This window comes from Salvia hispanica, chromosome 1, assembly GCF_029641045.1.
Source record: "Salvia hispanica isolate PSC_SH4W2 chromosome 1, Shi_PSC_v1, whole genome shotgun sequence".
Lineage (NCBI taxonomy): Eukaryota > Viridiplantae > Streptophyta > Magnoliopsida > Lamiales > Lamiaceae > Salvia > Salvia hispanica.
Window position 1 is genome coordinate 21,746,590 of NC_142692.1, and position 12,465 is coordinate 21,759,054.

At 39.1% G+C, this 12,465-nt stretch overlaps 2 protein-coding genes across 2 annotated transcripts; both read right to left on the minus strand.

The window, feature by feature from the left end:
- Positions 1-222: 222 nt before the first annotated feature.
- LOC125221034 (wall-associated receptor kinase 2-like) lies at positions 223-4,045 on the minus strand. Its single transcript, XM_089063230.1, has 3 exons — positions 3,149-4,045; positions 2,550-2,720; positions 223-1,676 (listed from the first exon to the last, which is right to left on the minus strand). Exons 1-3 carry the CDS (start codon positions 4,038-4,040, stop codon positions 412-414), a joined length of 2,328 nt encoding a protein of 775 aa, XP_088919356.1. The 5' UTR covers positions 4,041-4,045; the 3' UTR covers positions 223-411.
- Positions 4,046-6,859: 2,814 nt separating this feature from the next.
- Positions 6,860-11,843, minus strand: LOC125221898 (putative wall-associated receptor kinase-like 16). Its single transcript, XM_048124222.2, has 3 exons — positions 10,925-11,843; positions 10,153-10,326; positions 6,860-8,319 (listed from the first exon to the last, which is right to left on the minus strand). Exons 1-3 carry the CDS (start codon positions 11,841-11,843, stop codon positions 7,067-7,069), a joined length of 2,346 nt encoding a protein of 781 aa, XP_047980179.2. The 3' UTR covers positions 6,860-7,066.
- Positions 11,844-12,465: the final 622 nt, after the last annotated feature.

Below are 12,465 nucleotides of genomic sequence, written 5' to 3' on the forward strand. Positions count from 1 at the left end.
ATATTTCTTAATCTCCGTGCCGTAAAAAAATGTCTCTATTATTATGGAACGGAGGGAGAATTAAATTAATACTATTAATTAGTATTTGAATTAGAGATATAAATGAGTATTGCATAAGTTATACTCAATTAATGCCGACGTCCATGTTACTTTATCGATTACTAGAAAAATGGGAGAACCCCAATTGTAAAAAATTAGATAACTTGAGAATTTATTAGTCACTTAGCAAAAAACTGAAACTGAGATTGAACTTGGAAATTGAAGATGGGTGATTTACATTGTAATTTATCCACCAATATTGCATTGGTTCTATTGGGTTTCAAATCATCCCAGATTGCAGAATTAGAAGATTGTGATGATATCATACTAATGTGGAGTTCGAATGTGCATTGAGGAACCGAAAACACTTGATCAACGAGGGTTATTCTTCACGTGAGGGAAAATGTTGGGACTCTGATCACTGTTCAAACTATATTGGCCGGTCATATCTCCAGAGCTGATCGGCGCAGTGTAGAGATCTCCCCCCGATTCAATCCGAACACTATAGAGATCGGCAGCCGCTGCGACGTCGTTCTGATTCATCAATCCGACCGATTCCTCCTCGTCTGCACCTTGATTCGCCCATGGATGTTTGTTGAACTTCCTCAATCCTTCGAGCTCCATCGCCACCTCCTTCATCGTCGGCCTGTCTTCGCCGTTCAAGTTCAGGCACCGCTTCACCAGCTGTGCCATCGCCTGCAGCTGCTCCAACGATCCCTCCCTCACCACTCTCGGCTCCAGTATCGGGAACAGTTTGTTCTCCTTCACCGACATGCAGAAATACGTGGTTAAATTGCGCGTCTCGAGGCTCCTCTCCATGTCGATGGGCTTCTTCCCGGTCATCAGCTCTGCCAGAACGACTCCAAAACTATAAACATCGCTCTTTTCTGTTAGCTGGCTCGAGTGGAAATACTCAGGGTCCAGGTAGCCTAAAGTTCCCTGGACCAGTGTGGTCACTTCTGTCTGGTCCAGGGAAATAAGCCTTGAGGCCCCGAAATCCGAGATCTTGGCAGTGAAATGCTCGTCAAGCAAGATGTTAGCGGACTTGACATCCCTATGGATGATCGGGATGTTGGCCGCCGAGTGGAGGTACGACAGGGCGCCTGCTGCCTCTGACGCAATCCTCAGGCGGCTCTCCCAGGACAGCCAGGCGGCCCCGGCCTTGTTGATGTGCTCGTAGAGCGTGCCATGGGAGACATACTCGTAGACCAAAAGTGGCACCTCGGCCTCCAGACAACATCCCAACAGTTTGACCACATTCCTGTGATTGATCTGTGTCAATATCACGACTTCATTGATGAACTGCTCAATTTGGCTAGCATCCATCACTCGCGACTTTTTGATTGCGACGATGGTGTTGTTGGGCAGGATGCCTTTGTAGACGGTGCCGTAGCCTCCTCGGCCTAGGATGCGGTCGTCGGCGTAGTTGTTGGTGGCTTTCTCGAGCTGCTCCGCCGTGAATATCTTTGTGGATTCCATGGAGTTACCTTCTTCGGTGGATGAGAATTGCTGTTTCAGAAGCATACCGCCGTTTTGTTGGAAGAATTTCTCTCTTAGTTTTATCAATTTTCTTTTCTTGAGGCTGAAATATATCAATGTTGCGACAATAATTACGGCTAAGAAACTCAATCCGGCACCTGCATTATTAAACAACTCCAATAAGATCACAATATGATAGAAAAAAAAACACAAGTAATCATAAAAAAAATTCCATCCAAAAGCAAATTCATACAAAATTTTAATTTTGAGCAGCCAGAGCAATGATTCAATTTTATAAAGAACATGTTTCTATCAACTATATCTGAATCACTATTTCCTTAATGTAAATATACTTAATTATCCAAAGTGGTCATTTGAATTTTATGCATCATAGTCATAGAAGAAGATAGATAAGACATGACAAAAATACATATTAAATCATTTTAATTAAGATAAGTCTAAAATGGAGAATTTATCTACCTTATCAAGTTGCCCTTATTTAAAGCATTTAACGTCTTTCATATTTATTTTTATTTCTTTATTATACATAATTTCTATTTTAAATATCAGATTACAAAAATGTTAGGACTCTGTTACTAAAAACTAAAATTACATAATTAAATTAGAAAAATATAATGAAAACTACTACGTAACCTAAATACATATATAAAATTGACAATTTAAATTAAAAGAAATACATAAATCAAATATGTATAATTTGAATACATTGCTAAAAAAATGTCCTAATGTAAATATCCTAATGTAAATACATTTCGAAAAATGCATAATTTAAATTTTAAATGTGTATATCTGAAATTATATAATTTAAATACAAAATACTTAAGTAAAAAAAGACATAAATTTGAAATATCAATTGAAAAATACAGAAAAAATGATTCTAGAATTAGAAGGTAAAAAGTTGAAATTAAAAAAAAATATTAAGATCTACATAGACTAGCAAGCATCTCTAAAATCTGACACATACTTCATCAATAATTATAAAATATGAGATGTGAAATCGTGAAAATTACCTAAGACAATTTTGATGCTTCGATTTGATGAGCTATTACCCATGCAACCTTTACCATTCTTTCGGCCATCCCCACTATGCCCTTTAGGACAAAAACAATCGTAACCCCCTGGTTTGTTCAAGCAACCTTTTTTAACACAATCGTCAAGCCCCATTGCGCATTCATCAACATCTACAAATTAAAACACATTATATTAAATAAATACAAACCAGAAAATTTAATAACTAACCCATTTTTAAGGGCATATTAGTTGCCAAATAAATCACTAAAATTAGTCAAACTCTAATTTATCCCATACTTTTCAAAACTGGAATAGTAAATCACTAAGTTTCAGAATTTTGCAATTATCTCCTACATTGTTTGAAAACCATGATGATGTGACTACCAGATAGATTTCGCAGTTATCCCACCATCAGTTAAGTCACACGAAGTCGCTATGTGTTACCGTTGTTTAGCCCACGTAGATAAATCTAATTGTCACATCATGGTGAGTTTCATTAGAAAAATGATGTATGGAATAATTGTAAAATTCGAAACTTGATGATTTATCATTTTAGTTTTATATTTGCTCATTTTTTTCAATAATGAAAAAAGCATACCTATGCAGCCTGGATCCAAATAGGGGTTCCCTTCATAGCCGGAATCACACCGGCAACGGTATCCTCCCAAGCTGGTGGTGGAATCAACGCAAGCACTGTTAGCCTTGCAAGCGTAGTCAGCCGCCGCCGCAGCTTGGTCGCAGGTGGCATTCCCAATAGCCCAATCCAAGACGATTGGGACCGTATCCTTGACCCGCTGCATAAAATTGGGATCGGAAAGGTCCGCTGCGCCGCGAAACTTGAAGCGGTTCTCCTCCCCGAAGAAGGAGTAGCTGCATTGCCCGAAATCAGAGATATTAGTGTGGTTGCTCAAGCTGTCGATAGTAGTCTCATAGTACTGGAGCCCATTTGGCAGCGAAATCTGGCAGCAGCCGATGCCGGAGCACGAGCCTCCGATCACGTCCTCCGCTCTGGAGCAGACCGTGACGCAGCCGCTGGTGAAGTTGCGGCTGCCTTCCCCGGTGACCAGGGCGACGTCGTCGCAACCGATCACCGTGAACTTGTTGAGCGGGGAGTAGCTCAGGGGCGTCTCCCTGATGTCGGAGGAGGCGATGTTTTGCTGCGTCGGCGACCCTGCTCTGTCGTAGCATTTCCGGGCGACCACGTTGGAGATGCGGCAGCGGTCGTCAGAGATGTCGAAGAAGGGGATGTTGCCGTAGAGGAGGCGTGGGGCGCCGAAGGCGGTGGTGCAGTTGAGCTCGAAGTCTCTGTTGAGGCCGCAGCCGGAGTCGAGGCCGATGCCGAAAGGGTAGGGGACGGTCAGGTTGCCGCACTTGCTGTGGCAGCCGGGTTTCGTGATGGTCGCGCCTTTCGTGATGTTGTGTGTGTCTACTACGACGGTGGCGGCGTGTGTTAGGCTGGTTAAGAGGAAGAGGAGGAGGAGTGGGAGCATGTTTGCTGGTGTGTTTCAAATTGTTAATTTTGGGGTATAATTAACGATTATATATAAAGTCGTAAGTTGACTTTGAGCTAATAGGTAACGTGCGAGTTATGCGAAAATCCAGCCTAGTTTAAAACACAAGTTGTTCTTTTTAAAAAAACAAGACTAGGACAAGTCTTTGCATATACAAATCAAAGTAAATCATAGTATTTGAAATATAATCAAGAAAAGTAAAACACTACTAATCCCTTTTTCTCTGAATATTTGTTACTTATTTTCATTTTCATATGTCTTTAAAAATTTATCACCTTTCACTTTTACCATTTTTGGTAATGAGCCCTACATCCCACTAATTCATTTTCAACCCAGGTATCACTAACTTTTTCAACTCACTTTCTATTACATTCTTAAAATTCGTACCCGGTCAAATAGTGACGAATTATAAAGGTCGGAGGGAGTACTATATTCAACAATCCATGGGCCACTAGCAGCTACTCCCTCCGTCCCAAGATAAATGAGCCAAAACTTTTCGGCTAGGGGTTTAAGAAAATGGGGTTTTGCTAGTAAAGTGGAAAGTGAATAAAGTAAGATAATTAATAAAATAGAGAGAAAAAGTAAGAGAGAAAATGACAAAAAAGGAAATGACTCACTTATCTTGGAACGTCCCAAAAAGGAACGTGAATCGCTTATCTTGGGACGGAAGGAGTATTTAAGAAACGGAGGTGGCTATCAATTTGTCTTATGGAATAGAAGACTTTGAGGGAAGACTAAGACCGGGTCATAATCCTTCGAAATTGAGTTGTCTTCTACTAATACATAGTACTACTACTAGTACATAGTTTACTTCTTTAAATAAAGTTGAAAGATTTATACTCTTATTTAGGGGTGAGAATATGGGTATCCGTGGATATCCGACCTGAAAATATCGGGTATCCAAACCCTAAAATCATTAAAATGTCTATCCAAAACCCGCTCCGATATATTTTCGGGTACTCCAATACCCATCCCGGGTATCCATACCCGACATATCGGGTACCCAAATACCCGACTCTTTACATATGTTAATAACTAATAAAAAAATTGAATTTTATATATCAATGGAAATATTGAAATATCTAAATTGACTAATGTCTTTAATGTTTCATTTATTTTGTAGTATAAAATAAAAAAAATGGATCACTTTTATTTAAAGTATAAGATTATTTAATGCAAAATGACTAAACTTAATTTGAAATATGCTTAAAATAATAAATTGGATATTCGGGTAATACCCAATATCCATTCAGGTTATCCAATACCCGATTTATCTTACATTTCAATACCCAATCCCATAAAATTGGATATTGGGTATCCAAAATCCGGCGGATATCGGGTCGGGTACGGGTATATCCAATACCCGATATCTGTATTCCCACCCCTGCTCTTATTATACCGGCTTTATATATTCCTCTTACATTCATGCAGAATGTACCTATACCGAATTGTGAAGTCAAGTCAATATGTGGAAAGATGTAATAGTGACGGTTAAGAGTCGCAAAACTGTTACTCCCTCCATTCCATAGCAATTGAGGCGTTTCTTTTCGGCGGCACGGAAATTAAAAAATTGTGTTAGGTGAGTTTAGTAAAGGGAGAATAAAGTGGAAAATGAAAAAGGTAGAGAGATGAAAAAGAAAAAAGTAAGAGAGAGTAAAGTAGTGTGTTGACTTTTACTAAAAAGGGAATGACTCTATTACTATGGAACGTACCAAAATGACAAAATGACTCTATTATTATGGAACGAAGGGAGTACTTAGTCCCAAAATTATAATGTCGCAGATACTATAAGAGAAACCAATTAGATCGAGATAATAGTAGTTCTCTTTAATTGGAATTGGATAGCATATTATTCTTAGCTATGAGGTTCGACCAATTGTAGTAACAGGGCATATTTAATACTTCCTCCGTTCCACATTCAGAGTCACTTATTGTTATGGCTCGGATTTTAAGAAATAGTTGAAGTGTATAATAAATGAAGTTAGATGGTGAAGTGTGTAAGAAGTGTGTAATAAATGAAGTGAGATGGTAGAGTGTGTAATAAATGAAGTGAGATAGTGGAGTGTGTAATAAATGAAGTGAGATGGTAGAGTTGGTTGAAGGTGGGTCCCTTTTGATTTTTGTTTTGGTTTATTTTAATGTACATAATGGTATTTTGATGTAATATTGATGAAGAATGGAGTAAATTGTATGAACAAATATAAAAAATTCTAAAAGTGACTTTTAGACTGAGACGGACTTTTATGACAAAAAGTAACTCTTAATCTGGGACGGGGGAATATATCTAACAGAGAAAATTCATCACCAACCAAACTAATTCAGTACGAAGTTGTCATTTAATGGGGAGTACTTGAATAACTAATTCTACTTATTTAATGGGCCACCTCCTAAACTATCTTCCTCCGAAAAGAAAATCTTTAACTAGCATTTGGAAATTGTACTCCCTCTGTCCTTCTATATAGTTGTAGTAGTATATATGCATATATTTTTAACCCGGATTTAGGAAATTATTTAAAAGTCAAGTAAGTAAAATAAGAATAAAGTAGAAAAAGAAAAATGTTAAGAGAGAAGAGAAGAAATATGCTTCCTCTTTTGCCAAAACAATGACCTAGTGGTACAACTCAAAAAGAAGTGCGACTCAATTATAGAGGGACGAATGGAATAATAATTGTTAAAGAAGCAATAATAACGAAGAGGTCACAAAATATCTTCCATAATTAGAGTTTAGTTGTGAAACAAAAAAGATCACGACTTAAATAAATGGATTGTTGTGAACTTTGTACCATACCATTTTTATAATTTTGATGATGTTCAAACAGTTTATAAAAATAAACGCTAATTTAGTAACAACAAGATCACACAGTACGTAATAATTCCAGTTACTATTAAAAAGGATGAGAACTCATCGACGACTTCTATTAAATAATAACCAAAAAACGAGTCGCTTGGACGGATCTGGATATTGGTGACTTGCATCGAAATTTCAAGCACTTGATCAACGAGGGTTATTCTTCATGTGAGGGAAAATGTTGGGACTGATCACTGTTCAAACTGTATTGGCCGGTTAAATCCCCAGAGCTGATCGGCGCAGTGTAGAGATCTCCCCCCGATTCAATCCGAACACTATAGAGATCGGCAGCCGCTGCGACGTCGTTCTGATTCATCAATCCGACCGATTCCTCCTCGTCTGCACCTTGATTCGCCCATGGATGTTTGTTGAACTTCCTCAATCCTTCGAGCTCCATCGCCACCTCCTTCATCGTCGGCCTGTCTTCGCCGTTCAAGTTCAGGCACCGCTTCACCAGCTGTGCCATCGCCTGCAGCTGCTCCAACGATCCGACCCTCACCACTCTCGGCTCCAGTATCGGGAACAATTTGTTCTCCTTAACCGACATGCAGAAGTACGTCGTTAAATTACGCGTCTCGAGGCTCCTCTCCATGTCGATGGGCTTTTTCCCCGTCATCAGCTCTGCCAGAACGACTCCAAAACTATAAACATCGCTCTTTTCTGTTAGTTGGCTTGAGTGGAAATACTCAGGGTCCAGGTAGCCTAAAGTTCCTTGGACCAGTGTTGTCACTTTTGTCTGGTCCAGGGAAATAAGCCTTGAGGCCCCGAAATCCGATATCTTGGCAGTGAAATGCTCGTCGAGCAAGATGTTGGCGGACTTGACATCTCTATGGATGATTGGGATGTTGGCCGCCGAGTGGAGGTACGACAAGGCGCCTGCGGCCTCTGACGCGATCCTCAGGCGGTTCTCCCAGGACAGCCAAGCGGCCCCGGCCGTGTTGATATGTTCGTAGAGCGTGCCGTGGGAGACATACTCATAGACCAAAAGTGGCACCTCAGCTTCCAGACAACACCCCAACAGTTTGACCACATTTCTGTGGTTGATCTGAGTCAGTATCACGACTTCATTGATGAACTGCTCGATCTGGCTAGCGTCCATCACTATTGACTTTTTGATCGCGACAATGGTGTTGTTGGGCATGATGCCTTTGTAGACCGTGCCGTAGCCTCCTCGGCCTAGGATGCTGTCATCGGCGTAGTTGTTGGTGGCTTTCTCGAGCTGCTCCGCCGTGAATATCTTTGTGGATTCCATGGAGTTACCTTCTTCGGTGGATGAGAATTGCTGTTTCAGAAGCATACCGCCGTTTTGTTGGAAGAATTTCTCTCTTAGTTTTATCAATTTTCTTTTCTTGAGGCTGAAATATATCAATGTTGCGACAATAATTACGGCTAAGAAACTCAATCCGGCACCTGCATTGTTAAATTATCTCCAATAAGATCACAATATGATGAAAAAATATACTCCCTCCGTTACATAGCAATGGAGACGTTCCTTTTCGGCACGAAAATTAAGAAAAGTTGTGTTAGGCGAGTTAAATAAAGGGAGAGTAGAGTGGAAAATAAAAAAGGTAGAGAGATGGAGAGAGAAAAAAAAGTAAGAGTAAAGTAAATGTGGAAAAATGTGTTGACTTTACTAATAAGGGAAATGACTCTATTACTATAGAACGTACAAAAATGGCAAAATGACTCTATTACTATGGAACGGAGGGAGTACAAGTGATCATCAAATTTTTTCATCCAAAAAACATACTACCTCCGTCCCCCAAATATTGACACACTTTGACCCGACACGAGTTTTAAGAAATGTGATGGAAAATGAATTGAAAAAGTTGGTGAGACGTTGGTCAAAATTTTAAAATATTAATTTTATAATAAAATGTGAGTACGAATGAGTTAGTGGAATATGAAGTCCACTACAAAAAATGGTAATAAATGAAGTGGTCAAACTTTCAGGGACGGATCGAAATGATAAATTGTGTCAAACTTTCAGGAACGGAGGTAGTAACAAACAACGAGCAAATTCGTACAGAATTGTAAGGGCAGCCTGAGCATTGATTCAATTTTATAAAGAACATGTTTCTATCAACTACTCCTATATTAATCATTATTTCCTCAAATGTATTTAATGTAATTATGTAAATATACTTAATTATCCATTGTGCTCATTTGAATTTTATGCATCATAGTCATAGAAGAAGATAGAAACAAAACATGACAAAAATATATTTTAAATTATTTTAAATAAGATAACTCTAAAATAGAGAAGTTATCTGCCTTGTCAAATTGCCCTTAATTTAAAGCATTTAAAATCTTTCACATTTATTTATTTTTTCTTTATTATTACAAAAATATTAGGACTCTGTTAATAAAAACTAAAATTACATAATTATATTAGAAAAATAGTACGCCTATATAAGTTAAATACATTATGTAAAATTCATAAATCAAATCAAAAGAAATACATGATACAAATATATAAATCCAAATACATAGCAAAAAAAATGTACCCTCTTCGTCCCTTAAATTTTGTCATATTTTGACCGAGCACGAATTTTAAGATATGTAATAGAAATTGGAAAAAGTTAGTAGAATGTAGGTCATATTTTTATATATTAGTTTTATAATAAAATAATGTGAGGTATATTACAAAAAATGGTAATAGTGAAATGTGACAAATTTTTAGGGACGAATGAAAATAGAAATGATTGACAATTTTTTATGGACGAGGAGAGAATATAATTTTAATTAATAGCCACATAATTAAAAATACACTAGTGTAAACACATTTCGAAAAATACATAAATTAAAGATACTTAAAAATATGTAATTTAAATGCAAAATACTTAAATAAAAAAGACATAAATTTAAAATAATAGTAATTGAAAAAAGAGAGAAAAAAATTTATTCTAGAGTTAAAAGGAAAAGAAGTTGAAATCATAAAAATAGAGAGAAATGTCACATGGTTTGCAGCCATTGGTTGTCTTATTTGTGCTTGTGCACGCACTCACGCATAAGAAAACGTGCTTAGGGTAACTGCAGTACCGTACTTAAGCACTAAGCACTTCGCGGTGTGCTTGGCTATCATCGGGATCCAAATGCCTAAACCTATACGTACTTCTTCAACAATTATAGTAGTATAAATATAATACGAGATCTACAAAACATTGGCAATCATCTCCAAAATCGACACATACTTCATCAGTAATTGTAGTAAAAAATGAGATGTGTAATCGTGAAAATTACCTAAGACAATTTTGATCCCTCGATTTGATGAGCTATTATCAATGCAACCTTTTCCATTCTTTCTGCCATCTCCACTATGCTCTTTAGGACAAACACAATCGTAACCCCCCTGTTTGTTCGAGCAACCTTTTTTAATAATACAATCGTTGAGCCCCGTTGCACATTCATCAATATCTACAGACCACAAAATTTAATAATTAACCCATTTTTAAGGGCATATTAATTTCCAAATAAATCACTAAGAATAGTCAAATTTTGATTTATCATATACTCCCTCTGTCCCTGATTAAGAGTCACACTTTTTCATTTCGGTTCGTCTCCAATTAAGAGTTACATTTCATTTTTACCATAATAATAAGTAGGTCCCACATTCTACTAACTTAATTCACTCACATTTTATTATAAAACCAATATAAAAAATAGGTCTCACACTCCACTAACTTTTTCAACCAACTTTTCTTTACATTTCTTAAAACTCGTGTCCGGTCAAAGCGTGACATTAATCGGGACGGAGGGAGTACTTTTCAAAACTGAAATAGTAAATCTATCCTTTTTCTGATGAAACCCGCGATGAGGTGACAACCACCTTTCACAATTATAACTTTGTTTGTCACATGATCATAGGTTTCATCGGAAAAATGACGCATGGAATGATTAAGAAATGCTGGAACCAGAAAAATGATGTTTTATAGTAAGAAATATAGAACAAACTAGAATTTAGCTATTATTTGTGATTTATTTGCAATAGTTTTTAATAATAAAAAAAGCATACCTATGCAGCCTGGATCCAAATAGGGGTTTCCTTCATAGCCGGAACCACACCGGCAACGATAGCCTCCCAAGCCGGTGGTGGAATCAACGCAAGCACTATTAGCCTTGCAAGCGTAGTCAGCCGCTGCCGCAGCTTGGTCGCAGGTGCTATTCCCAATGGCCCAATCCAGGACGATGGGGACATTCTCCCTGACCCGCTGCATGAAATTGGGATCGGAAAGGTCCTCTGCGCCGCGAAACTCGAAGCGGTTCTCCTCCCCGAAGAAGGCGTAGCTGCACGGCCCGAAATCAGAGATATTAGTGTGGTTGTTCAAGCTGGCGAGTTCTGTCTCATAGTACTGGAGCCCATTCGGCAGCGAAGTCTGGCAGCAGCCGATGCCGGAGCACAAGCCTCCGATCAGTTCGTCCGCTCTGGAGCAGAGCGTCATACAGAGCGTGATGCTGGTGAAGTTGCGGCTGCCTTCCCCGTCCACCAGGGCGAAGTCGTCGCACCCGATCACCGTGAACTTGTTCAGCGGGGAGTAGCTCATGGGGCCCCCCCTGATGTCCGAGGAGGCGCGGTTTGATTGCGTCAGCGACCCAGATTTGTCGTAGCATTTCCGGGCGACCACGTTGGAGATGCGGCAGCGGTCGTCGGAGATGTCGAAGAATGTGATGTCGCCGTTTAGGGCTCTTGGGGCGCCGAAGGCGGTGGTGCAGTTGAGCTCGAAGTCTCTGTTGAGGCCGCAGCCGGAGTCCATGCCGATGCCGAAAGGGTAGGGGACGGTCAGGTTGCCGCACTTGCTGGGGCAGCCGGGTTTCGTGATAGTCGCGGCTTTGGTGATGTTGTATGTGTCTACTACGACGGTGGCGGCGTGTGTTGCTGTTGTTGAGGTTAGGCCACTCAAGAGAAGCCAGCTGAGGAGGAGGAGTGGGAGCATGTTTGCTACTATGCTTCAAATTCAAATTGGTAATTTTGGAGTATAATTAACGATAATATATAAAGTCGACTTTGAGCAAGTAGGTAGGCGTGCGAGTCATGCGCAAGCATCCACAATAGGATTGCGCTAGCAATAGTCACGTCATCATGCCCTTATCACAGCCTAATTAAGCAACAGTCTAGTCAATGTCCCATCTAAAATAAATTAAAAAAAAATCTAAAAACAACAACAAAATATAAACCGGGGAAAGAAAACATAGTTTTACTAATTCGAAAAACTTCGTTGTATTACAATTTTGGGAAAATAAATACAACAATAAAACAAACATTCAAACAAAATAAAAACAATATCAATGTGCAATGAGAGAAGAGGAAAAGATACTCATTAAAACAAGTGGTTTGCATAAAATGAAGTGCAACGAGTCATATATATAGATTTGATATAATAAAAAAAATTCAATTATAGGCATTATCCGATCTCTTGCTGCACAATAGGCGGTGAGCTATCTGCTAACGCCTATCGTCAGTGCTCGACCTCTCGTCCGCCTCGGTCTCGTCCTAGCAGCTAGCTGGGTTGCAATAGTGGACTAGCCGCCCGCCCTAGCCGCTAGCCGACGGCTACG